The sequence below is a fragment of the Natrix helvetica genome (assembly GCF_964273705.1).
Source record: "Natrix helvetica genome assembly, chromosome: 11".
NCBI classification, from domain to species: Eukaryota; Metazoa; Chordata; class Lepidosauria; order Squamata; family Natricidae; genus Natrix; species Natrix helvetica.
The window spans coordinates 797,930-821,412 of record NC_138562.1 but is presented as its reverse complement, the minus strand read 5'-3'; the positions used below and the strand labels follow the sequence as shown (position 1 = coordinate 821,412).

General features: G+C 47.0%; 1 protein-coding gene across 4 annotated transcripts in view; it reads right to left on the bottom strand.

Moving 5' to 3' along the window:
- The window catches only part of MTMR8 (myotubularin related protein 8), a 52,899-nt gene that overhangs the window by 23,572 nt on the left and 5,844 nt on the right, over positions 1-23,483 (bottom strand). For all 4 annotated transcript variants that reach the window (XM_081963862.1, XM_081963861.1, XM_081963863.1 and 1 more), the window contains exons 2-5: positions 21,633-21,755; positions 8,304-8,466; positions 2,550-2,707; positions 1,977-2,105 (exon numbers count right to left, since the gene is read on the bottom strand). In XM_081963862.1, the coding sequence (XP_081819988.1) occupies positions 1,977-2,105; positions 2,550-2,707; positions 8,304-8,466; positions 21,633-21,755 (573 nt within the window). The remainder of the gene's footprint in view (positions 1-1,976; positions 2,106-2,549; positions 2,708-8,303; positions 8,467-21,632; positions 21,756-23,483) is intronic.

Here is a 23,483-nt window from a genome sequence, read left to right as displayed (position 1 = left end):
CAGTTGGTATGCAGAGACAGTTAGCCTTGACCAAACCCAAAGGCGAGACATCGGCATGCGCAGAAGATGGTGAGAACAAAACTCCCTACTTCGAGATATCACTACCAGCACGTTTCCTCTCCCAAATACCATGAGCCCCCACCCTCCCCGTTACTATGGCAGCTGATAGCAAGCATGCGAGATAGAAGCTGACACTTTGGAACATGTCTGTTTTACCTTGTGCAACTGCTTTTATAATGGAGAAAGTGATACAGCAGCTTCAATGAAACCCCCACCCACCCCGCCCTGTGTGTGGTGTGTGTGTTTGAATCAGTTTCTGACTCCTGCAATTGCACGAAATAGTCCCCTGCAGTCTACAGAAGGTGGTGTGGCCAGCGGCACAATGTGTTCTCTGGATGTCCGAAGAAATCCTTGGGGGTGGGTGGGGGGTCCTGAGGACCATAACCGACAAAGAGAGAAGGCGCAAGCGGACGTGGAAAGGGAAGCCGCAAATCCCCTAAAACAACAACAGTGGTCTCCAGACTAAACAGCAGGGAAGACAGCCATTGCGAGCTGACAAAAAGCTAACGTGGCCACAGAAAATGGCTTTGTGCCTAAGGCAGGACTAAAAGTCACGGCCTCCCGTTTCTAGCCCAATGCTTTTACCACTACAAGAAACTGGATTTGAGTCATAGACGCTGCATTTAAACTCCTGGACATTTCAAGCATCTCTTCTAACTCAAAGCCATAGCAATGCAGGGCAGAGTCCTATTAGATACGACAAGTAATAATTTTGCAGTCACTTTCCTGTGATTTTCATTTCAATTCGATTCATCTGTTATCATTGCATAACAGCTATTGTACCACTTCCGTTTATTTCATTTCCAACCTTCCTTCCTAATTTTAATATCAGTTTCCTCTTTAAGACTTTTTTAAAGTTTTATTTTCAGTCTCCACAAAATTGCAAAAATGGGTAGTATGCAACCATTAGGTACAACAACCACCCACAAAACTTCAGTATAGTCATGTCTGGGGAAAAATCCCTCAAATATTGCAAAATGTTATCATTTAAAGTTATATATTTAAATTATATTATAAAAATACAACCCTTCCCCTACAAAGAGAAGACATTCCAGGTAGCAAGAACTGTGTAAAAGCGGTCCGTCTGATATAAGCTCCAACTCACCACCAACCCAGATCATTTCTGTCTAGGAGACTGTTCAAAGCCATGATTCTCTCTACCCCTTAATGTCCTGTCAGAACGGTCCTGTGAGACAGGAAGAAGAGCTGCAGACTAGGCAACAGTCACATAAATGGCAGCTTGGCTCGCAGAAGGATTGTGGGCATGATAAATGATTCAGAAGGGACCCTTCCTAGTTTCTAAGACTATAAAGGTGAGGGGGGAAAGATGAACTTTTAGTACCGTTTTCGAAAGGTACCACTTTCTATAGAGGGACAATTGAAAGCATGCTCTGGTATTGTGTTGCTGTGTGGTTTGGAGATATTACTGTTTGGGACAGGAAGGCTGTGCAGAGTGGTGAGGACAGCAGAAAAGATCATTGGAAGTTGACTTCCTTCTATCCAGGACCTGGAATTGGAAGCAGAACAACTAGATTCTGCAATACATTAATACCATACAGTATCAACCTTGTTAACTCCCAAGCCTTTTTTTTCTGCTGTGTATTCTAAATGGTCTGTGATTAATATGTATATGTGTGTGTGTGTGTGTGTGTGTGTGTATACAGCATTTGTATATGTATGTGCAATGTACTGTATCTGTATGGGTGTAATGTGTGTGTGTGTGTGTGTGTGTGTGTGTATGTATACTTTTGAGAGCAGGCCTCAAAATTTCATTTTTAATGTGTGCCGGTGTGTTCACAGCAAAAGTGACAATAAAAATTATCTTGTCCTGTCCTGTTAAACAATGTGACTTTCACTGGTTGTAAGCTGGGGGGAAATGAGCAAACCCACAGAAAACAAAACACAGCACGACTAACGTTATTCTCTCTGTAGAAGTAGGAAAGCACAGGTATCCGGCCTCGGCTTCGAAACTTCGCACTTCCCAAGATCATTGTTTTAGTAGCCACTTTAGGCAGGACTAGTTCCCAAGAATAGGTGCTGCAAACCTAGGATGAAGAAACAGGTGGTTATTTACTGATGGTCTTACAGATTCACAGTTTTAGCAGAGGTGCATTATAGGTAGTCCTTGACTTATGACCATTTGTTTGGCAAGCATTCAGAGTTACAAAGGTGTTGAAAAAGTGTCTCAATACCATTGCACTTACAGCCATCGTGGGGACCCCACAGTCCTGTGATGGCAATTTGTGTGCTTGGCAACTGGAACGGTTGAAGCATCCCAGTGGGCTTCTGACAAAAAAAGTCAAGGGGGAAAGGCAGATGGACATTTAATGATGGCACAATTCACTTTTAAAAAATTGAAAACTTGGGTGTGGTTCACTTAATGACCGCATCTCTTAGCAACAGAAGTTCTCAACTGTGGTCCTTAAGTCAAGGACTACCTGTAGAATCTCCTGGCCTAGATAGCAAACCCAAAGCAGATGCAAGCTCACCTCGTAATCCTTGTTGACATTGCTAATTTCCCAAGAGCTGTTGTCAATGCCCATCCGCAGGTAATCTGCTTTAACGTCTATTAACTTCCAGCCTGTTTCTCGGTTGCCTTCGGGCGTTTTGGGGTTGTAAGAGAAGGCATAAAGTTCTTCAGGTTTCACTAAAGTGCAAAAGCAATTTTCAAAGGCAAAAATCAACCATTTGGGCACTTGAGACCAAATCTTAACAATTGCCCCTGCATACAATGATATTACAAATAAGTTATTTTAATTTCTATTCCACTTCATTGGATTTGCATTTTACATTTCCTGCAGATTTAAAAATAAACCTAGAAGTTACTAAGCCCCTAGAATCCTTTCAGCTAATGCAAATATGACTATGAACAGCCATTTTGTTCTTAGTTTTTTTCCAATAAAAATATCTACCAGTATGCTTAGTTATTTGAAGATAGTGCTGCTTACCACTAACAGAATAACAGAGATGGAAGGGACCTTGAAGGTCTTCTAGTCCAACCCCTGCCCATTCCAGACAAGTGGTTGTCCAGTCTCTTCTTAAAATCTTCCAATGGTGGAGCACCCAGAACTTCTGAAGGCAAGCCGTTCTAATTTCTCCTTACTTCTAGGTTGCTTCTCTCGTTGATTAGTTTCTTATCTTGCCTCCTGGTGCTTTGGAAAATTGGTTGACCCCCTTTTCTTTATGGCAGCTCTTCAACTGCAATCCTGTCACATCAGTCCTTCATTTCACTAGACTAAACACATCCAATTCCTGCAACTGTTTTTCATTAGATTTAACCTCCAGCCCCTAATCATCTTTGTTGCTCTTTTCTGCACTCTTTCCAGAGTCTCTAGATTTTTTCTATAACGTGGTGACCAAGACTGGATGCAGATCTTCATTCTCTCCCTCTGTTAATACAACCTACATTGCAATTAGATTGGACTTTGAGACACTCCTTCAATCCTTTCTGAACAGATACTTAAAAAAAGAACTTTTGGGGTTGATAGACTGGAAAACTGAACAAGACATGGGAAGCACACAAGGCTTTATAGCTTCTGGGATTGCAACAAAACATTATGATGGGTTTGGGATTCTGATGGGTGAGTTCTTTGGTCCCTTCTGAAAACTGTAATCAATCATTCATCCTTGCCAATTCTCCCAGCAGCAAGTTCTTAAGGGAGAAAGAAGTGGATGAAGGAGACCATGTACCCAGCAGGTAATCCTCAACTGTCAATCAAGTGCTAGCAAATAATGTGGGATTAGGTGTTTGGCTGACGAAATATACAGTGGAGTTTTTTTTTGGAGAAGCTGAATCAGAAGAGCACCGAGGGAAGGCAAGCTAGACAAAAGAAAAGATTATACTTTGCTGAAACAGGCAAGAAGTTTGTAATTTCTTCTCCCCAAATAGCATGCATGAGGTATAGAGGGGCAGCTTTTGGTAGCTCAGGACCACAGGAAACATTTTTAATCACAGGGGACAGTGACACAAAATGAAGAGCATTATCAAGAGCATGATTTATTGGTTTTCTTTTTTGAATCAAGAGGCTTCCTTTTTCTCTTATTGAGCAGCGTAAAGAGTTTTGGAAATGCAGTTTTCAAGGATTTAAAATACAATATAGCAGAGCTGTCAAACTCCTGGTCCACGGGGCCGGATGCATTACGCACTGGCCACACCCACGTCTGGTTTAGTGAAGGGGAAAAAAGTCCCGTTACATACACCATGTCGACATGAGTTTGACACCTCTGCTATAGGGGAACCTCCAAGGATGGGCAGAGATGGTTCTCAGGGCATAGAAGGAAGAGCAACTCTGAGCAACTCTAAGACTTGATTTAAAACCTAATGGGCAGCTTAAACCCAACAGTGACTGGACTGTTATTCATGGAAAAGATTATGACAGCATTAAAATCCAACCCATGGAACAGCCATTGAAGGTGAAATAACTTGGCTCACTTTGCAGAGTATAAACTCTCTACCGATGCCCAATGCCAATCTTTTATCCCTGGCACAGAGAAGTAGCATCTTATTGAAGACTTCCTGCACAGCTTCACATCGTGATATTTATTTATTATATTTTTATCTCATCTTTATTACTTTATAATTAATTCACGGCAGCAAACACATCTAATAGTCTTTCCTCCGCTTGTTTTCCCCACAACAACCACCCTATGAGATGGGTGGGGCTGAGAGACAGAGTGACTGGTCCAAGGTCACCCAGCTGGCTTTCCTATCTATGGCGGGACTCGAACTCGTCCTGGTGATTGGTCCAAAAATCACCAAACCCGCTTTCGTGCCTAAGAGGGGACTAGAACTCACAATCTCTTGGTGATTGGCCCAAATCACCCAGCCAGGTTTCATGCCTAAGGTGGGACTAGAACTCATAGTCTCCTGGTTTCTAGGTCAGCACCTTAACCATAACATTTAATAATAAAATAAAATATTAATAGAAGAGGCCTTTTTCTCTTCCACGTACTCAATAAGGCCCCCCTCATCCACGATCTAATTTTGGAGGGGGAGCCGGACCTCGCAGGAATAACCGAGACCTGGTTGGGCCACGAGGGTGGTTTACCCCTCGTGGAAATGTGCCCGCCAGGTTATCGAGCATTTCACCAGCCTCGGGCCCAGGGAAGGGGCGGTGGGGTAGCAGTGATTATCCGGGAAGACTTAGAGCCGAGAGAGTTCACTGTGCCACAGACATCCGGGTGTGAGTCCCTTGTCGTGAGATGGGGCCCAGGGAGGCAGTTGGGCCTGCTGATAGTATACCTGGCTCCTCGCTATACGTCAGCGGCCCTGCCTGAACTCCTCGAGCTGATCTCATCGGTGGCGGTTGAGACCCCCAAACTGTTAGTGATGGGGGATTTTAATCTGCCGTCGATGGGAGAAGCGTCTGAGGGGGTTCGGGAGTTCATGGCTTCCATGACAGCCATGGACCTGACCCAGTTAATTCAGGGCCCTACTCACGAGGGAGGCCACACGCTGGACCTTGTCTTTGTCTCTGGCCAGTGGACGAGTGATCTGGGAATAGGGGATCTAGCCATTATTCCCCTGTCATGGTCGGATCACTCACTTCTCCGGCTTGACTTCCCTGGTGCTACCCCCCACCGCGAGGAGGCGGAACCGGAAGGCATTAGATGGTTCCGCCCCAAGCGCCTGATGGAACCAGATAGGTTCCAGACGGAGCTTGGGCCACCTCCTGTGGATCTGACCCGCCCCCGAGTAGAGGACCTGGTTGACGCATGGAATAGTGCGACTACCGGGGCCCTAGACCGGGTGGCGCCTTTGCGGCCTCTCCTGCGGCGACGAACCACCCTGGCCCCTTGGTTTACTGAGGAGCTAAGGGTGATGAAACGCCACAAGAGACGCCTAGAGAGTCGTTGGAGATCCTCCCGTTCCGAATTTGACCGAGCACAGGCACGAGCCTATTTGAGGACGTACCTTGTGGCATTAAGAGCGGCCAAACGTCAACATTGTGCCGCTCTTATTGCGTCCGCAGATAACCGCCCTGCCGCCCTGTTTCGGGTGACTCGCTCCCTCTTGTTTGAGAGACCGCGGGAAGCCCCTTTACAGGGCAGAGCAGAGGAGTTTGGGAAATATCTACAGGACAAAGTCGCTCAAATCCGGATGGGATGGGCCCCTTTCAGTGGTCCAGTAGAGACGCCCGTGGCGAGTCTTGAGGGACCGCTTTGGGAGGAGTTTGACTCGGTTGCCATCGAGGATTTGGACAGGTTGCGTGGACGTCTGCGACCCACCACATGTTTATTGGACCCGTGTCCCTCCTGGCTTGTACTGGCATCCTGGGAGGTTACGCGCGACTGGCTCCTGGGCCTAGTGAACGCCTCGTTGGGTGAGGGGTCTCTACCGGCCGCCTTGAAAGAGGCGGTGGTGAGGCCCCTGCTCAAGAAGCCTTCCCTGGACCCAACGGACCTAGTCAATTATCGTCCTGTCTCCAACCTTCCTTTTTTAGCGAAGGTTGTAGAGAGTGTGGTGGTACAGCAGTTCCCACGTCACCTGGAGGAAAATGATTATCTAGACCCGCGCCAGTCCGGCTTCCAACCCGGGCACAGCACGGAGACGGCCTTGGTCGCATTGGTTGATGATCTCTGGAGGGCCAGAGATAGGGGTTGTTCCTCTATCCTGGTCCTATTAGATCTCTCGGCGGCGTTCGATACCATCGACCATGGTATCTTGTTGCACCGGCTAGAGGGGCTGGGAGTCAGGGGCACCGTCTTACGGTGGTTTGGCTCCTACCTCTCTGACCAGACGCAACGTGTGTTGGCAGGGGAGCAGAGTTCGACCCGGAGGTCACTCACATGTGGAGTGCCACAGGGATCGGTGCTCTCGCCTCTCCTGTTCAACACATACATGAAACCGCTGGGCGAGATCATCCGTGGTTTTGGGGTGGGATATCATCTGTATGCTGATGATACTCAGCTATACATTTCCACCCCGAACCACCCCAATGAGGCCGTCGAAATGATGTCCCGGTGTTTGGAGGCCGTACGGGTCTGGATGGATGGCAACCGACTAAAACTCAACCCTTCCAAGACGGAGTGGCTGTGGCTTCCGGCCCCCCGGTTCAACCAGGTGCTTCCATCTCTGGCCATTGGGGGCGTGCAACTAGCCCCCATGGAACAGGTGCGCAATTTGGGCGTCCTCCTAGATGCCCGGCTGTCCATGGATGACCATGTAACAGCCGTGGCAAGGGGGGCGTTCCATCAGGTCCGCCTGATGCGCCAATTGCGCCCCTTATTGGACCGGGATGCCCTACGCACAGTCACCCATGCGCTAGTGACGTCTCGCCTGGACTACTGCAATGCTCTCTACATGGGGCTTCCCTTGAGATGCACTCGGAGACTACAGTTGGTCCAGAACGCGGCCGCGCGGGTGATTATGGGGAGGACTAGATACTCCCCTGTAACACCTCTCCTGCGCGAGCTGCACTGGCTTCCTGTGGTCTACCGAGTGCGTTTCAAGGTTTTGATTATGATCTTTAAAGCGCTTCATGGCACAGGACCTAGTTACATGCAGGATCGCATCCTGCCCCACACATCCCTACGACCAATTCGCTCACACAGAGAGGGACTTCTCCGGGTGCCGTCCGCCAAACAGTGTCGGGGGGCGACACCCAGGAGCAGAGCCTTCTCTGTGATGGGCCCAGCCCTGTGGAATGACCTCCCCCGTGACATCAGGATTATTTCCGATCTCCGCTCCTTCCGTGTACAGTTGAAGACCCACCTCTTCCAATTATCTGGCCTGGCTCAACCGTAATTTTTCATATTCCTCCTGACTGTCTTTTTTAAATTTTAAATTTTTATTGTATATTGGGTTTTTTATTATTGGGGTATGTTAATGGTTTTAATTGTCTAAATGTTGTAATCTATTACCTCCTCCGTGCATGTATGTCTTTGTATATATGTATGTTTATGTGTTTGTACACACGTGTTATGTTTTATATGTCCTAGTGTACGCCGCCCCGAGTCCTGCCTGGAAAGGGAGCGGCTAATAAATTCAAATTTATTATTATTATTATTATTATGTGCCTAGTCCCTAGCGCTTCAGTGTTCCAGCATCCGACACAAAGAATGCTTGAATCCTGCTAACATCTTTGGGACAAAACCCCAAAGCAACTGAGCTACTCCTCTTTCAGCAGGGCCTGGAAAAAGCTCTCCTTCCCAGGGAAAGAGGCACTTAAAAGTCAGGGAGAACAGGCTGCTATCCCCAGCAGCCCTGGGACGGGAAGCAAACAGTGTTGTACTACACGCACCTGGTTGTGAGAGCTTCAGCAAAGAGGTATAGACTTCGTGGCAATCTCGTTCTTGCACCATCAGAAAGCAAGCTACGCGGAAATTCTTGCAACGAATTTGCAGCTGGCAGCCAGACGCATTCAGTGGTAGCTTCTCCACGGTAGCGATGTGGTGGTGGAGGACCTGAGGAAGAAAAGTGAACAATGGTAATACCTGTGTGTGGGTCAACTACGAACCTTCCTGTCGCTAAAATATCAAAAATCAATACAGGTGGTCCTCAACTTATGATCACAATTGAGCCCAAAATTTCTGTTGCTATGCAAGGCGGGCATTCTGTGAATTTTGTCCCCTTTTACAACCTTGTTTACCACAGTTAAGTGGCAACCACTGCAGTTGTTAGGATAATAACAGGTTTGTTCAATGAATCTGTCTCCCCCATCGCCTTTGCTTCTCAGGCTGCAAAACGGAACACTCCAACCATCAAAAATATGAGCCAAGTATCTGAATTTTGATCACGTGTCCATGGGGATGCTGCAACGGTCATAACTGTGGGAAAACGTTCATAAGTCTTTTCTTTCAGTGCCATCGTAACTTTGAATAGTCACTAAAAGAATGGTTGTGAGTTGAGGAGTACCTGTACCCATATCCATCTGTGAAAAAAATGGCTTGCAGGGACTGAACATTGAAGAGGCAGCACTAGCTTGTATTTTGAGACTCTGAAACGATGAATCTGATGGAGAATGGCAAGTGGGCGTGAAAGTAGCTGCCAATTGGACTTCTCCTAGGTGACTTCTCCCTGCCAAAGTTGCCGTTTCCCACAGACTCTGCACTGTATGTTAAAATGGCTCCGTTTTTAAAAGAGGGACGCAATCAATGTGCTGAATGAGGCTCATGCATGCTTTACCCTTGTGGGCATTTTAGAGAAGATGATTTTCTGGGAGGTAAGAGGCTAAGAACGGAGAAACCTGCGGCCAGCCGAGTTAAGAGAAAGGTTCAGATACTGTTCAGGTGATGTGGAGGAGACCTTGTTTTGGCTGCTTTTATATTTTCCTTTTCATTAAATGACCTCAGCACAGCAGGGTTCATGCAGGGATGGAAATGAAGACTGAACAATGATCTCAGTGCCTATGTGACACCGTTCCTGCGTGAGCTGCGCGAGCTGCACTGGCTTCCTGTGGTCTATCGGGTGCGTTTCAAGGTTTTGATAACGATCTTCAAAGCGCTCCATGGCTCAGGACCTAGTTACTTGCGGGATCGTATTCTGCCCCATACATCCCTGCGACCAATCCGCTCGCACAGAGAGGGTCTCCTCCAGGTGCCGTCCACCAGGCAGTGCCGGGGGGCGGCGCCTAGGAGTAGAGCCTTCTCTGTGGTGGGCCCAGCCCTGTGGAATGACCTCCCCCCGGATATTAGGAATACCTCTGACCTCCGCTCCTTTCGTGTAAAGCTAAAGACCCACCTATTTCAAGTAGCTGGCCTGGCTCAACTTTGATCCAACTATATCGCTCCTGACGGGTTTTTTTTTATTTGGGGATTTTAATTGTATTAAATTATTTAGGGGTTTTTAAACATTGTGTTTTTAATTGTTTTTTATTCATCAGCTCACCTCCTCCTTGTATATGTATATGTCTTGGTATACGTTTTTGTTATATGTATGTTTGTTTATATATTTATTTCCTATGTTTTATTGTACGCCGCCCCGAGTCCTTCGGGAGAGGGCTAAGAAATAAATATTTATTATTATTATCCAACTTTAGGCCAGCTTGTCAAGGCTACTTTGGCAGTGCATTAAATTCATTAATCAACCTTTAGGCTCTGATCTCAGTTAACTGATAGGAACAGGAGAGCTTGCAAACTATGATCACAAAAGGCAAGATGGTGACTCTCAGGGTGACAATCAAAGCTCCATCTGGCTGTGTTTTTTTTCCCCATGTGCACTACACACAAAAGAGAGCCAGGGCTCTCTTTGCCCTCTCGTGATCAGGGGAGGAAGGTCAGGTCCACCTGTGAAGGTCCAATTAAACTGATTTATTGCTACTCATGCCTCTGTACAGCAATACTCTCAAGGAATGATCAGCACCTGCTTGGAATTAGTTCCGGGGCAACAGAATTCAAGGGTGGTTGGAATTGGTCTGCTTGTGGCTAAGTATGAAGCAAACAAAATGTTAAAAAGTTGTGATATTTATGTTGTTACTTACCAAGCACATCTAAATTATATTAAAGTAACCAAAATATATTTACAATCCCTAAGGCATGTTACAACTTTTGAGCACCCGTAATGTTTGGAAATTGAAAGCTGAAAAATTTAACACATTCTAGAGATCCAGCCAACAACATAACTACCAAGCCGATCTATTAATATTCAAAGACATTTCAACTAACTTCAGCCACCCAACACTCAACGCCCCTCATCCCTGGGAGACCTTTGTCTGCAGAGAAGGTATTTAAAGGCCAATGCTCCCCCAGACAAGCACAATCCAAAGCACACTGAAGATGTCTCCTCAAATGGGGATGAAATGTTTGCAACCAAATAGTCCAGCTCAGAGCTCAAACCAACAGTATAAAGCTGTAGGACTGACCTCCAGGAGCAGGACGAAGAGCTGCCACTAAGACAACCATTAGATAAAAAGAAATATTTTATATATTTAATATATATTCCCAATGTGCTGAAAAGTAAGCTACCCTGTTTCCCTGAAAATAAGCCCGCCCCTGAAAATATTGCAACACAGCAGCAGCCATGAGGTGACCACGCTCACCGCCTCCCGCACCTCAAAAATAATAAGACCTCCCCGAAAATAAGGCCAAGCGCTTATTTTGGGGGTCAAAAGAAAATAACTCCCTGTCTTATTTTCGGGGAAACACGGTATAGATTTCGGGTGCTAATGGTCTGTTGACTAACTTGGTTAGTCTGATCCATCAAGGATCCCATGTTCAAATGTTGCTTAAGAGCCACAGGCCAAACCTTTAACCTGGTTAATGCTGGGATTTGCAATCTTCAGCATATACAAAACAGCCAGTTAGAGATAACCAGTTTGCTTAGATTAAGCCCATTACTCATAGTTCTTGACCTACGAATGTAACAAAATGTGCCCAATTATGGCCGTATGTTGTGGCAATCATAAAGCTGGTCATCACATAACCAGACCTGATTTTACAACCTTTTTGGCAGTGGTTACTAAGCGAGTATCACAGCTGTATAGCAAACACCATGATTGCAAAGGGAACCCATTGTGTCAGGCCTGTAATTATATTCTTTTTAGGATCTTTGGCCTGCCACACTTTCTTATAATTTTCTATGCTGTTTCATTAGTGTAGTAGTTGGGAGGGGGGAATAGAAAGGAGTAGGATTGTAGAATGGATTGTTGACATTCTTTTGTAGAAGCCAAGGTCATCTTTTGTCTCCGCACATCGACACCTGGCCGGAAGAAGATGGGTGTACATGCCAGCGTGGAAGATGATGATTGGAACATGTGATGGATTTGTGGGTGTGGGGAGAGATCATGAACTTTCAACTGGTTGAACTTAGAGAATGTACTTCCAGAGTTGAAATTTCCATAGCTGTACTAACATGCCTGTGGAATAAATTGCACCATTAAGGATGTTTTGCCTTGGACAATGATTTATTTCTGCATGGTATTTAGAACCCTAACATTATTTCAACTCTCTACTTTAAAAATATTTCACTAGCTCCCTCCCCCTATCAAGGGGGAAGGGCTGGTGATGGAAGATCTGGTGATGGGGTCTCGGCATCCCCAATGCTGACCGGGACAGCGTAAATATCAGCGAAGAATTAATGAGAAGCTTTTGGTGATAAGAAGAGGAGTACGGAACTTCAAAGGCAATGGAATGCTGTTTCCAGTTTAATTGCATCTGGAGGAATGCAGGAGGAGACGCGACAAGACGAAGGAAATCTCAGACGGACTTCTTCAGCAAAATTGTGAGTGCATGCTCCCCCTCCTTCCCCCCCAGCTTAGAAGCAAGATTGGAAAAAAAAAAACACCCTTAGAACGGAGGTTTGGGCTCCTTCCAGACGGCAATAAATGAAATGGCATATCACCCTGCAACTAGATGGGAGAGAGATTCCCTTTCAAAATGGGAATTTCAAAGGAGGCAGGAAGAAGGAATTTTTCCAGCATCTGTCACTTGCAAGCCACCACAAATGGGGCTGCAACCAGTAAATGAAGCAAATTGGGCAGTAAATTGGGCTTTCCTCCCAGGACTTGGATGGAAAAGATGCTACTTACAAACTCCTTTGCCATCAGCATGGGGAAATGCTCCAAGCCAGCAGAGGGCACCTACTTGGCCCATAACTCATCCAAGCCAGCAAAGGGCACCTACTTGGCCCATAACTCCTCCAAGCCAGCAGGAGGGTCCTTGGCACGTAAAACCCCCTAGCCAGCCATCATTGGTTGAGCTGCAACCTGTGAAGCAGGCAACCCCGGGATGGGTCTTAACCCCAGGTCATGGATGGGAGGGATGCCAGTGGGCACCTGCCCTCCCACAGCAGATGGCACCATGGCAGAAAGCTGGGCAGTGGCCAACCGAGGGATTGACCTCCCCACCGGTTCCAGTCTCCCCTGCAAGGCCCCAAAAGGTTCTTACCAGACCTTCCTACAGAGAAGAAATCTCCATGGAAGAAGGTATTATCAAAGGGAGGCCTGCGGGATGGATGGCGGGAAATTGTGCGCCTGTAAGGCCCCAAGTGGTTCTTACCCCACCTTCCTACAGAGTAGCAATCACCAACATGGAAGAAGGGATTACCAAAGCCAGGCCTGCAAGATGGGAAGCGGGACAAGGTGCATCTGCAATGCCCCAAAAGGTTCTTACTCCACCTTCCTACAGAGAAGCAATCTCCACCATGGAAGAAGGGTTTACCAAGGGGGCAGCTGCAAGTTGGAGAGCAAGGCAGTGTGATGAAACGGTTCCTAAGTTTAGAGATGTAACTAGGTTCCATTCCTCGTGGGGGCCAATTAAATGCCACCATTGTTGTCAACTTGGCCACAGAGCGTCAGAGTGTTTGGCTCCAGCCCCAATGCCACAAACGTGCGCACCAACCACCACGGCGGTAAAGAGAGGGTCCCAGATGCCACCACAGAAGAGTCATCTGGGCCAACAACCTCTGGAAGAGGATCCCCAACTTAAGGTGAGGAAGTGTCCTACCAAGGGGGAGGCCTCGGAAGAGGAAAAGGGCAGACAATCTCCGGAGGAGGATCCCCAACTTAAGGTGACAAAGAGTCCAACTAAGGGGGAGGCCTCGGAGGGGGAAAAGCCTAAACGACCTCTGGAAGAGGATCCCCAACTTCAGGTGGCGAAGAGTCCTACCAAGGGGGAGGCCTCGGAGGAGGGAATTGCCGAAGAACAAACGTGTGTACCAATTGCCACGGTGGTTAAGAGAGGGCCCCAGATGCCTGCACAGAAAAGTCATCTGGGCCAACAACCTCTGGAAGAGGATCCCCAACTTAAAGTGACGAAGTGTCCTACCAAGAGGGAGGCCTTGGAAGAGGAAAAGGGCAAACAATCTCCGGAGGAGGATCCCCAACTGAAGGTGACAAAGAGTCCAACTAAGGGGGAGGCCTCGGAGGGGGAAATGCCCAACCAACCTCTGGAAGAGAACCCCCAACTTAAGGTGACAAAGAGTCCAACTAAGGGGGAGGCCTCGGAGGGGGAAATGGCCAACCGACCTCTGGAAGAGGACCCTCAACTTCAGGTGACGAAGAGTCCTACCAAGGGGGAGGCCTCGGAGGAGGAACAAGGCCAGCCGTGGTTGAATGGATCCAAGAGCCCAGAACCTACAGCACCTGCAGCAGAGAGCCCGAAACGGCAATGGGAAGAGGTCGCAATGGACTACATCATGGAACTCCCAGACAGCAGTGGGCATAAAGTAATTTGGACTGTTATTGATTTGTTTTCTAAGCAGGCACACTTCATTGCTTGCTCAGGATTGCCATCCGCAAACGAATTAGCGAAAATGTTTGTGAAACACATTTATCGCCTGCATGGAGTACCCAAGAGGATCATTTCAGACCGCGGAGTCCAGTTCACTGCCAAGTTCTGGAGAGAGGTCCTGAGATCTATTGGGTCCACACAAGAACTGAGCTCAGAGGTTCATTCCAGCATGAACGGCACAGCAGAGGGAGCCAATGCGGTGGTGGAACGATACATCCGGTGTTTTGTGGACTATCAGCGAGACAACTGGTCGGACTTGCTACCCTTCGCCGAAGTGGCGTACAATGATGCGGTCCACAGCAGCAGAGGATTAGCGGGTTTCCAGATTACCAGTGGCATGGGAGTTGTTGCCATGCCTGAGTTGCCTAGAGAACCTCCTTCTTTCATGTCTTTGAGTGAATGGATGGACATGCTAAAGAAAGGATGGGAGAATACAAAGAAGGCTCTAGCAGTTGCAGCAGAAGCCTACCAGAAGCAAGATGATCAACGTCGCTCACTCATAAACCCCTACCGTGTGGGGGACAATGTTTTTGTATCTACCAAATACATAAGATTAGAAATGCTTAGCAAGGAATTGGGTCCAAAATTTCTAGGTCCATTCCCAATAGTGAAGATAGTTAACTCAGTTACAGTTCAACTCAGTCTACCCAGAAGTCTAGGGGAAATTGACCCAGAATTTCATTGTAGTTTGTTGAAACCAGTAATTGGGTCTAACAGAAGAGCATCCACCCAAGCTCAATCTCCTCCTTTAGTGATGGAAGGGGAAACACAATCTGAGGTGGAAAAAAGTGTAGATTTCAGGCTGAATAGGGGTTGCTTACAGTACTTAGTGCATTGGAAGGGTTACCCTTGGTCTGAAGTTAATTGGGTAAACAGTGGGAACCTGAAAGTGGAGAAGTTAGTAAAGCAATTCAATGGGAAGTTTCCTGAGAAGTCAAGGGGTTCCCCTGGGTGGAGAAGAGGTGGTTAATTTTGTTATGTTAACTTTTATGTTATTCTCTTTGCAGGAAACGTTTTTCTTTTGAGGAGAGGCCGCCTGTCAGGCCTGTAATTATATTCTTTTTAGGATCTTTGGCCTGCCACACTTTCTTATAATTTTCTATGCTGTTTCATTAGTGTAGTAGTTGGGAGGGGGGAATAGAAAGGAGTAGGATTGTAGAATGGATTGTTGACATTCTTTTGTAGAAGCCAAGGTCATCTTTTGTCTCCGCACATCGACACCTGGCCGGAAGAAGATGGGTGTACATGCCAGCGTGGAAGATGATGATTGGAACATGTGATGGATTTGTGGGTGTGGGGAGAGATCATGAACTTTCAACTGGTTGAACTTAGAGAATGTACTTCCAGAGTTGAAATTTCCATAGCTGTACTAACATGCCTGTGGAATAAATTGCACCATTAAGGATGTTTTGCCTTGGACAATGATTTATTTCTGCATGGTATTTAGAACCCTAACATATTGTTTGCTATGGGGTATTTTTGCAAAAACCGGAAGTAAACATCAGTTTTCAGCAAAAACATTGTAAATCATGATCCCACGATCCCAACCATAAATGTGGGCCAGGTGGGGGGACAGCTGTCAGAATTTTAGAATTGAGACATAAGTACAAAAGTTACGATCACAATTAAGCCCAAAATTTATGTTGCTAAGTGAATCATTTAAATGGGTTTGCTCTATTTTATGACTTTTTTTGCCACAGTTGTTAAGTGAATCATTCTATTTCTTTAAGTTTGTAACATGGTTGTTAAGGGAATCTGGCTTCCCCATTGATTTTGCTTGTCAGAAGGTCACAAAAGCTGATCACGTGACCCTGGGACGCTGCAACCGTCATAAATATGAACCAGTTGCCAAGAATCTGAATTTTGATCATGTGACCATGGGGATGCTGCAGTGGTCGTAACAGTGGTGGGTTTCAAAAAAGTTTGGAACCTACTCTGTGGGTGTGGCCTGCTTTATGGGAGTGGCTTGCCGGCCATGTGACCGGGTGGGAGTGACTTGCCAGCCATGTGACCGAGTGGGAGTGGCTTGCCAGCCATGTGACTGAGTGGGAGTGGCTTGCCAGCCATGTGACCAGGTAGGAATGGCTTTCCGGTCATGTGACCGGGTGGGAGTGACCAAGACAATGTCACTGGTGGGAGTGACCAAGACAATGTCACTGAATTCTTTGCCCCAATGGATGATCTACAAAAAAACACGTTCTGCGGTGGTTCGGCTCCTACCTCTCCGACCGGAAGCAATGTGTGTTGACAGGGGGACAGAGGTCGACCCCGAGGCCACTCACTTGTGGAGTGCCACAGGGGTCGGTCCTCTCGCCTCTCCTGTTCAACACATATGTGAAGCCGCTGGGTGAGATCATCCGTGGTTTTGGGGTTGAGTGTCACTTCTACGCTGATGATACCCAGCTGTATATTTCAACCCCAAACCACCCCAACGAGGCTGTCGAAGTGATGTCCCGGTGTTTGGAAGCCGTCGGGGTCTGGATGGGGGACAACAGACTTAAACTCAACCCCTCCAAGACTGAGTGGCTGTGGCTACCGGCACCTCGGTTCAGCCAGCTGATTCCATCGCTGGCCATAGGGGGCGAACAATTGCCCCCTGTGGAACGGGCGCGCAATTTGGGCGTCCTCCTTGATGCCCGGCTGTCAATGGATGACCATGTGGCAGCCGTGGCAAGGGGGGCGTTCCACCAGGTTTGCCTGGTGCGCCAATTGCGCCCCCTACTGGACCGGGATGCCCTACGCACGGTCACTCATGCGTTGGTGACGTCCCGCCTGGATTACTGCAACGCTCTCTACATGGGGCTGCCCTTGGGACGCGCCCGGAGACTGCAGTTAGTTCAGAACGCAGCCGCGCGGGCTGTGATGGGGAGTACGAGGTACTCCCACGTAACACCTCTCCTGCGCGAGCTGCACTGGCTGCCTGTGGTTTTTCGGGTGCGTTTCAAGGTGCTGATTACCATCTTTAAAGCGCTCCATGGCACGGGACCTAGTTACTTGCGGGATCGCATCCTCCCACATACATCCCTGCGGCCAATTCGCTCACACAGAGAGGGACTTCTCCTGGTGCCGTCCACTAGGCAATGCCAACGGGCGACACCAAGGAGTAGGGCCTTCTCTGTGATGGGCCCAACCCTCTGGAATGGCCTCCCCCCCGACATTAGAACCACTACTGACCTCCGCTCCTTCCGGCAAAAATTGAAGACTCACCTGTTCCGATTAGCAGGCCTGGCATAATTACAACTGTCCCTCCTGGCAAATGTATTAACTGGTTATTTTAGGGGTATTGTTTTTAACTTATTGTGTGTGTTTTAGGGGTTCAAAATCCTATATTTATATATATTGCTTTGTACAGTTCTTTTAATTCCATTTTTAACCTCCTCCATTCCAACTGTACATATTCAATTTTATTGTATTTTGATATATTTGGCATGGACTGTACACCGCCCCGAGTCCCTTTTTGGGAGAGGGGGCGGTCTAGAAGCATGAATAATAAATAAAAAAGAAGATATAAAAAAGGAAATTTATTATTTTGTGCACTTACTACTTAAATAAGATTAAAATAAAGTACACAAAACAATAAAAGAGCTACTTACAGAAGATAAGTGGCTACTACTTACTACTTGTATTTCAAAGGGAATACAATACATATTGTATGCCGCAAGAAACTCAAGACCCACCTGTTCCAATTAGCTGGCCTGGCCCATTTATAGTCCTATTCTTTAATCCTCCTGGCAGTTATTTTAATTTTGGGGTAGATTTTGGGGTAGATTTTAATGTTGTTTCTAATTTTATCATTACAGTACAGTTTGTATATCGCCTCCTCTATGTATATGTATGTATATGGTGTTTTAACTCTGACTGTACACCGCCCCGAGTCCCTTCGGGGAGAGGGAGCGGTTTATAAATCTAAATAAAGTAAATCTAAATAAAGTAAAGTGCCGGAATGAATAAATTGACAATTAAAATCAAGGCGGCTTCGAATATTTTTTCACGTGGGATTTGTTTTATCAATTGCTAACTAACAGAAACAGCAATTAGAAATCTAAAAGTATGAAAGAAAACACCAATTATGAAAGGAAAGGTCACTAAAATGTATAAGGAAATATTATTAGTACTTGATCATTATTAATGTGTAGATAACTGCGGGACATTACATACCCACACACACAAACTATGACAGTGCCAGGAAAACACCAAAAACAAAAAAAAACAATTTCCCCCCAAAAGACTGCAGATGAAACCAGTTTTTTTCCCTAACTCTAAGAACAGGAAAGACAAAGCCACAGGAATAAAAACCATCAAGGCATTGTGGGAAATTATAAAGGACAGTGCCAGGAAGCTCACAGAACCAGCAACCACCTCACAATTACCTAAACAACCAGGTATCACACAGAAACACACAAAATCTGGCAAAGCTGCCTTGCACCAACCTGGCCTGCCCATAGAAAAGCAGCCACTTTGAGACACATACCATACACCAACCTGTACACTTAAAAGCAACATATTGCATCACAAATAAAACATTTGCAAAAAGGAATAACATTTCTTGTAATAAACATTCTATAAACAATAAATAAATAAAAATTCCCTAAAATATTTTTTTAAAAGATATTCTACACATAATAAATTAAAATAAAACCATTAAAAATATTCTATACATAATAAATTAAAATAGAACCATTAAAAATATTCTATACACAATAAATAAAATTTGAGATTGTGGAGATGTAATTCTAAGGCAGGTCATTGTGGAAGGTCCTAATGAGGAGATCGTGATGACTACGAGGCAGGAGGCATATAAATTTAATAAATGAAGAAATAAATGCCCTGTGGTCTTGATGGCTTGCTTACAGATGTTTTATTGTCATTGGTGTGATATACTTAGCTGGGTCATGAAATGTCTGCAAGAAAACCACCAAGCTCAGGGAACACCAAGGACCCCGCTGTCGTCCCCCTCCTCCCCCCGCTCTTCCTCCTCTCGATATATCCCACTCTTTCTAGCACTGATGTTACCTAGTTTGGTAATGAAATGTCTGTAAGAAAACCACCAAGCTCAGAAAGCAGCAAGGATCTCACTATCCCCCACCTCCTCTTTTTCCCTCTCTTTCTCCTTTTTGTCCTTTCTCCTCTCCCCCCCCACCCCCCTTCTAGCACTGATGATGTTACCTAGGTTAGGGTTACTGGGCAATTTGTGTGTGTGTGTGTGTGTGAGGCTGGAGTTACACCCCCCCCCCGCGGGTCGAAGCGCCTCAAAGGGACAAGCAGGCTGCCACAGCTTCACTGAGAAGACATTTCTGAGAAGAAAAACTTCTCCGGTTGGGCTGCACCGGAGCTGGTGGAGCGCCGGCAACAGCCTGCCTGTCCCTTTCAGGAACTCTACTGAGAAGACATTTCTGAGAAGAGAAACTTCTCTGGTCGCGCCCGACCTGGTGGAACACCGGCAATCGCTGGCCCATCGCCAGGGAGACAGTCAGTGAGGTGAACCACGTGATTGCTCCAATCACACGGCCGCAGCCCGACCGGAGAAGTGTCTCTTCTCAGAAATGTCTTTTCAGTAGAGTTCCTGAAAGGGACAGGCAGGCTGTTGCCGGCGCTCCACCAGCTCCGGTGCAGCCCGACCGGAGAAATTTTTCTTCTCAGAAATGTCTTCTCAGTGGAGCTGTGGCAGCCTGCCTGTCCCTTTGAGGCATTTCGACCCCCGGGAGGGAGGGTGCGGGGGAGGGCGTAACTCCAGCCTCACACACACACACGTTGCCCAGTAACCCTAACCTTCGCGCTCTTATCCGCGCTCTCCTCGGCTCCTCACGACTGCAATAGATGTCCAGAATCGGCTTTTGGGGCTAGGGTTTCCGGTCCCCGCCGCTTCTGGACGTCTATTGCCGTCGCGAGGAGCCGAGGAGAGCGCGGAGAAGAGCGCGAAGGTTCTTGGCGTTCCGGGAAGCCGCGAATTGGCTGGGAGAGGCGCGGGGCTTGGTTTAGCCTCCCTGGACATCGCAGCAGCAGCCCCAAGTGCGCCAATCTCGCCATTTTTTGCATCGGGGCATGCTGCAAGGGGGGTGGGGAGTGAAGACCTTTTCCAGCTGGTGCAAAGGACTTCCCCGGACTTGCTTAAGTAAGCACGGGCCCGCACCTCCACCATCAACAATCCGGAAAAGGTCTTTACTCCCTCTCCCTTGCAGCACGTCCCAATGCAAAAAACACCAAGGCCTTGCAAGGTCTCCGAACTTGGGCTGGCCGCGCCGCGTAAGCTCCCTCCGCCGTCCCCACTCCCGCGCTTTCTGACAGCCCTGTGGCCCTATGCTATAAGCGAGCTCGGGATCCTTGCAAGGCCGCAAAAGGTCACCGGATTCGCTTATAGTGCAGGGCCACAGCAGCCCCCCCCCGCCCCACGCTTAGATGCAGCTTACTCCGTGAAGCCGCGAAAGTGGCTGGGAGAGGCGCGCGGCTTGGTTTAGCCTCCCTGGACATCGCAGCAGCAGCCCCAAGTGCGCCGAGCTCGCCATTTTTTACATCGGGGCATGCTGCAAGAGGGGGGAAGTGAAGACCTTTTCCAGCTGGCGCAAAGGACTTCCCCGGACTTGCTTTAGTGAGCACGGGTCCGCACCAACAATCCGGAAAAGGTCTTTACTCCCTCTCTCTTGCAGCACGCCCCGATGCAAAAAACGGCAAGGCCTTGCAAGGTCCCCGAACTTGGGCCGGCCGTGACGCGTAAGCTCCCGCCGCCCCCCCCTGCGCTATAAGCGAGCCCGGGATCCTTGCAAGTCTGCAAAAGGTCACCAGACTCACTTATAGTGCACTGCCACGGCAGCCCCACCCCCTGCCCCCTGCTTAGTTGCAGCTTACTTACCTCCTTGGAGTCAGCAGGCAGCAATAGAGCGCCAAACAGGAAAAAAAGGTAAGTGGGTTTAGATAGGGTTCTTAGAGGTGGGCGGGGCGATTGGTGAGGTAGCCAAGCAGTGAGCGGTGGGCGGGGCTAGGATAGTGCAGACGGGCCAGGGGAGAGAGCAATGGAGCGGCTTCTGGACAGGCGGGGGCAAGCGAGCGAGCGACAGGGGCGGGGCAGGAACTTACTTCCGGGTCCGTTGACCATCTGGTTCGCCCGATCTGGTGCAAACCGGCAGAAACCCACCACTGGGTCGTAAGTATTAAAAACGGTCATAAGTCACTTTTTCAGTGCCGTTGTAGCTTTGAACAGCCACTAAATGAACTGTTGTAAGTAGAGGACTACCTGTACTCCTCCTTTTCGGGAGGGCCTCTTGTAACTTAGCAACTTAAATGTTGCTAAGGGGCCAGCTATAAGTCGAGGACTACCTGTACTAGAAAAGTGGAAACAAGCTTAGCATTCAGGAGACAAGAACTTTTGGTTCTGAGGGATCTGGAAAATGGCCCTATTCCAACCTTACCCATGTCTCTTTTCGGATGTCAGTTGAGGTGTCTACATAGATCAGATGAGTAGCTGTCAAATACAGTGTCCCATTTGCTGCTTTCTTGTTGGTATAACGATCTAGCAGCTTGACATTTTCTACCTGTAGGGCAGAGAGGAAAAAAAAAGAAACCAGAAAGGAAGAAACTAATTAGAACATGTCTAAAAGAGGCAGAGTGCACCAGATCAGTCACTGTGCAAGGAAAGCATTTGCACCACTCAAAGCTCTCCACCTTTATACCAGCAAGGAAGTGAGTAATTACTGAACAGGTGAGAAAAGGTATCCTTCTAATTAGCCCAGAGCCTCATCGTGATGCAATAGGAAGCCAATTATGTCAAAATTGTAATCTTTGCACATTGGGTTGTCCATTAGAAAGAAAAATCACTTCTAGGTGAATAAGAAAGGAACCTTTTATGATCATGAATTAGACATCATGTACCCCATTACAACTTTCTGGCATAAGGTTCAGCTATTCAACTTGAGAACAAGGAGTTCTGCTTGTATGGATGAAAATCAGGGGTCAAAAAGACCGTGGGGTTTGCAAGAATAATGACTTTCCGTCAAGGGAAAAATAGTTATAAGGCTCCTCATTTTGCCTCAATTAAACTAAATTCAATCAGAAAAGCTGGAGGAATAAAATCCAGAACGAGTACTTATGAGGCAACAGTATGCACCTAAGCACACAATCAAAGGTATCCTGTCTCCTTCATTCACAGTGCTCATCTTCATAATCCACTTTGGAGTACCTGACTTTTGCCGATGGTGCTTGAGAAACCAGCAAATTAGTTATGAGGAAACTGAAGTTCTCCAGAGCGTAATAAAACAAAACTCTTAGCCACCCAGGACAAGAGGGTTTGGGAGTTGTAGTTGGTTATAATGGTTATAATGAATTCACTTAATAACTACAGTGTTCCTTTAATGACCACCACAAAAAGTATTGTAAAGTTGGGTCTCATCATCAACCGCAATGATACTACCGTAATTCCTGGCTCAAATATGGGTATAAATTGTGGACTTGATTAGCTTTGGAGTCTAATCCAGACAATCATAATCCAGTCAATCATTCCTGTTCTGACATTTCATTTTATTTTAGGCAAGATCCTTCTTCCAATTACTCCCAGTGTCACCAAATACTATTAAAGCTTCAGCATAAGTGCAAAAACTTTCAACTTTTTTGCCTCTTTTAAGAAGTAATCTGGCCAAACTACAGCACTGGGCTGTTCCCCTTCATCAGAGCCAGCTCTCCTAAGAAAATGGCATTTAAACCGCCACTCACATTTTTAACCCCCACCAATCCAAAACCTTTTGCTCTTATGTAGAGTAATGAATAATGAACCCAGTCTGACTACAATGCAACATCACAGCAGCTCCTACGGATTGGAGACCAGGAGCCCTTTCTGCAATCTTTGCATCTCCCACTAGCCAGGATTGCTAAAAACTAACCCTCAAGCTGTGTCAGGATCTTGCTTGCAAGAACTGTCCTGTAGCTTTTCTTGGTGCAAGGGAAAAAAGACCTAGGCACTAGCCAAGAGACAGAGGGCAGCTGTTCAACCAAACTCCTAACACAGATATTTTGGCTCTATTTTTGAAATATGCACGTGTCTGCATTCCAGCTCACTATTAAGCCATCTTCCCATCCTGCCCTATTTCCCCCATCTGGCATTTTTCAGGAGTGTCACAAGATTTATCTCTGAATAACAAGAGGCACCACGAAGGCAGACTCTACATTTCCAGACACTGTTCTTACTAAAAGGGAAATAAATTACTCACTTCCCTGGAAGTTCATTTTCACCAAAAGGAAAAAGATCGGATAGGTTTAGAAGTACTGGG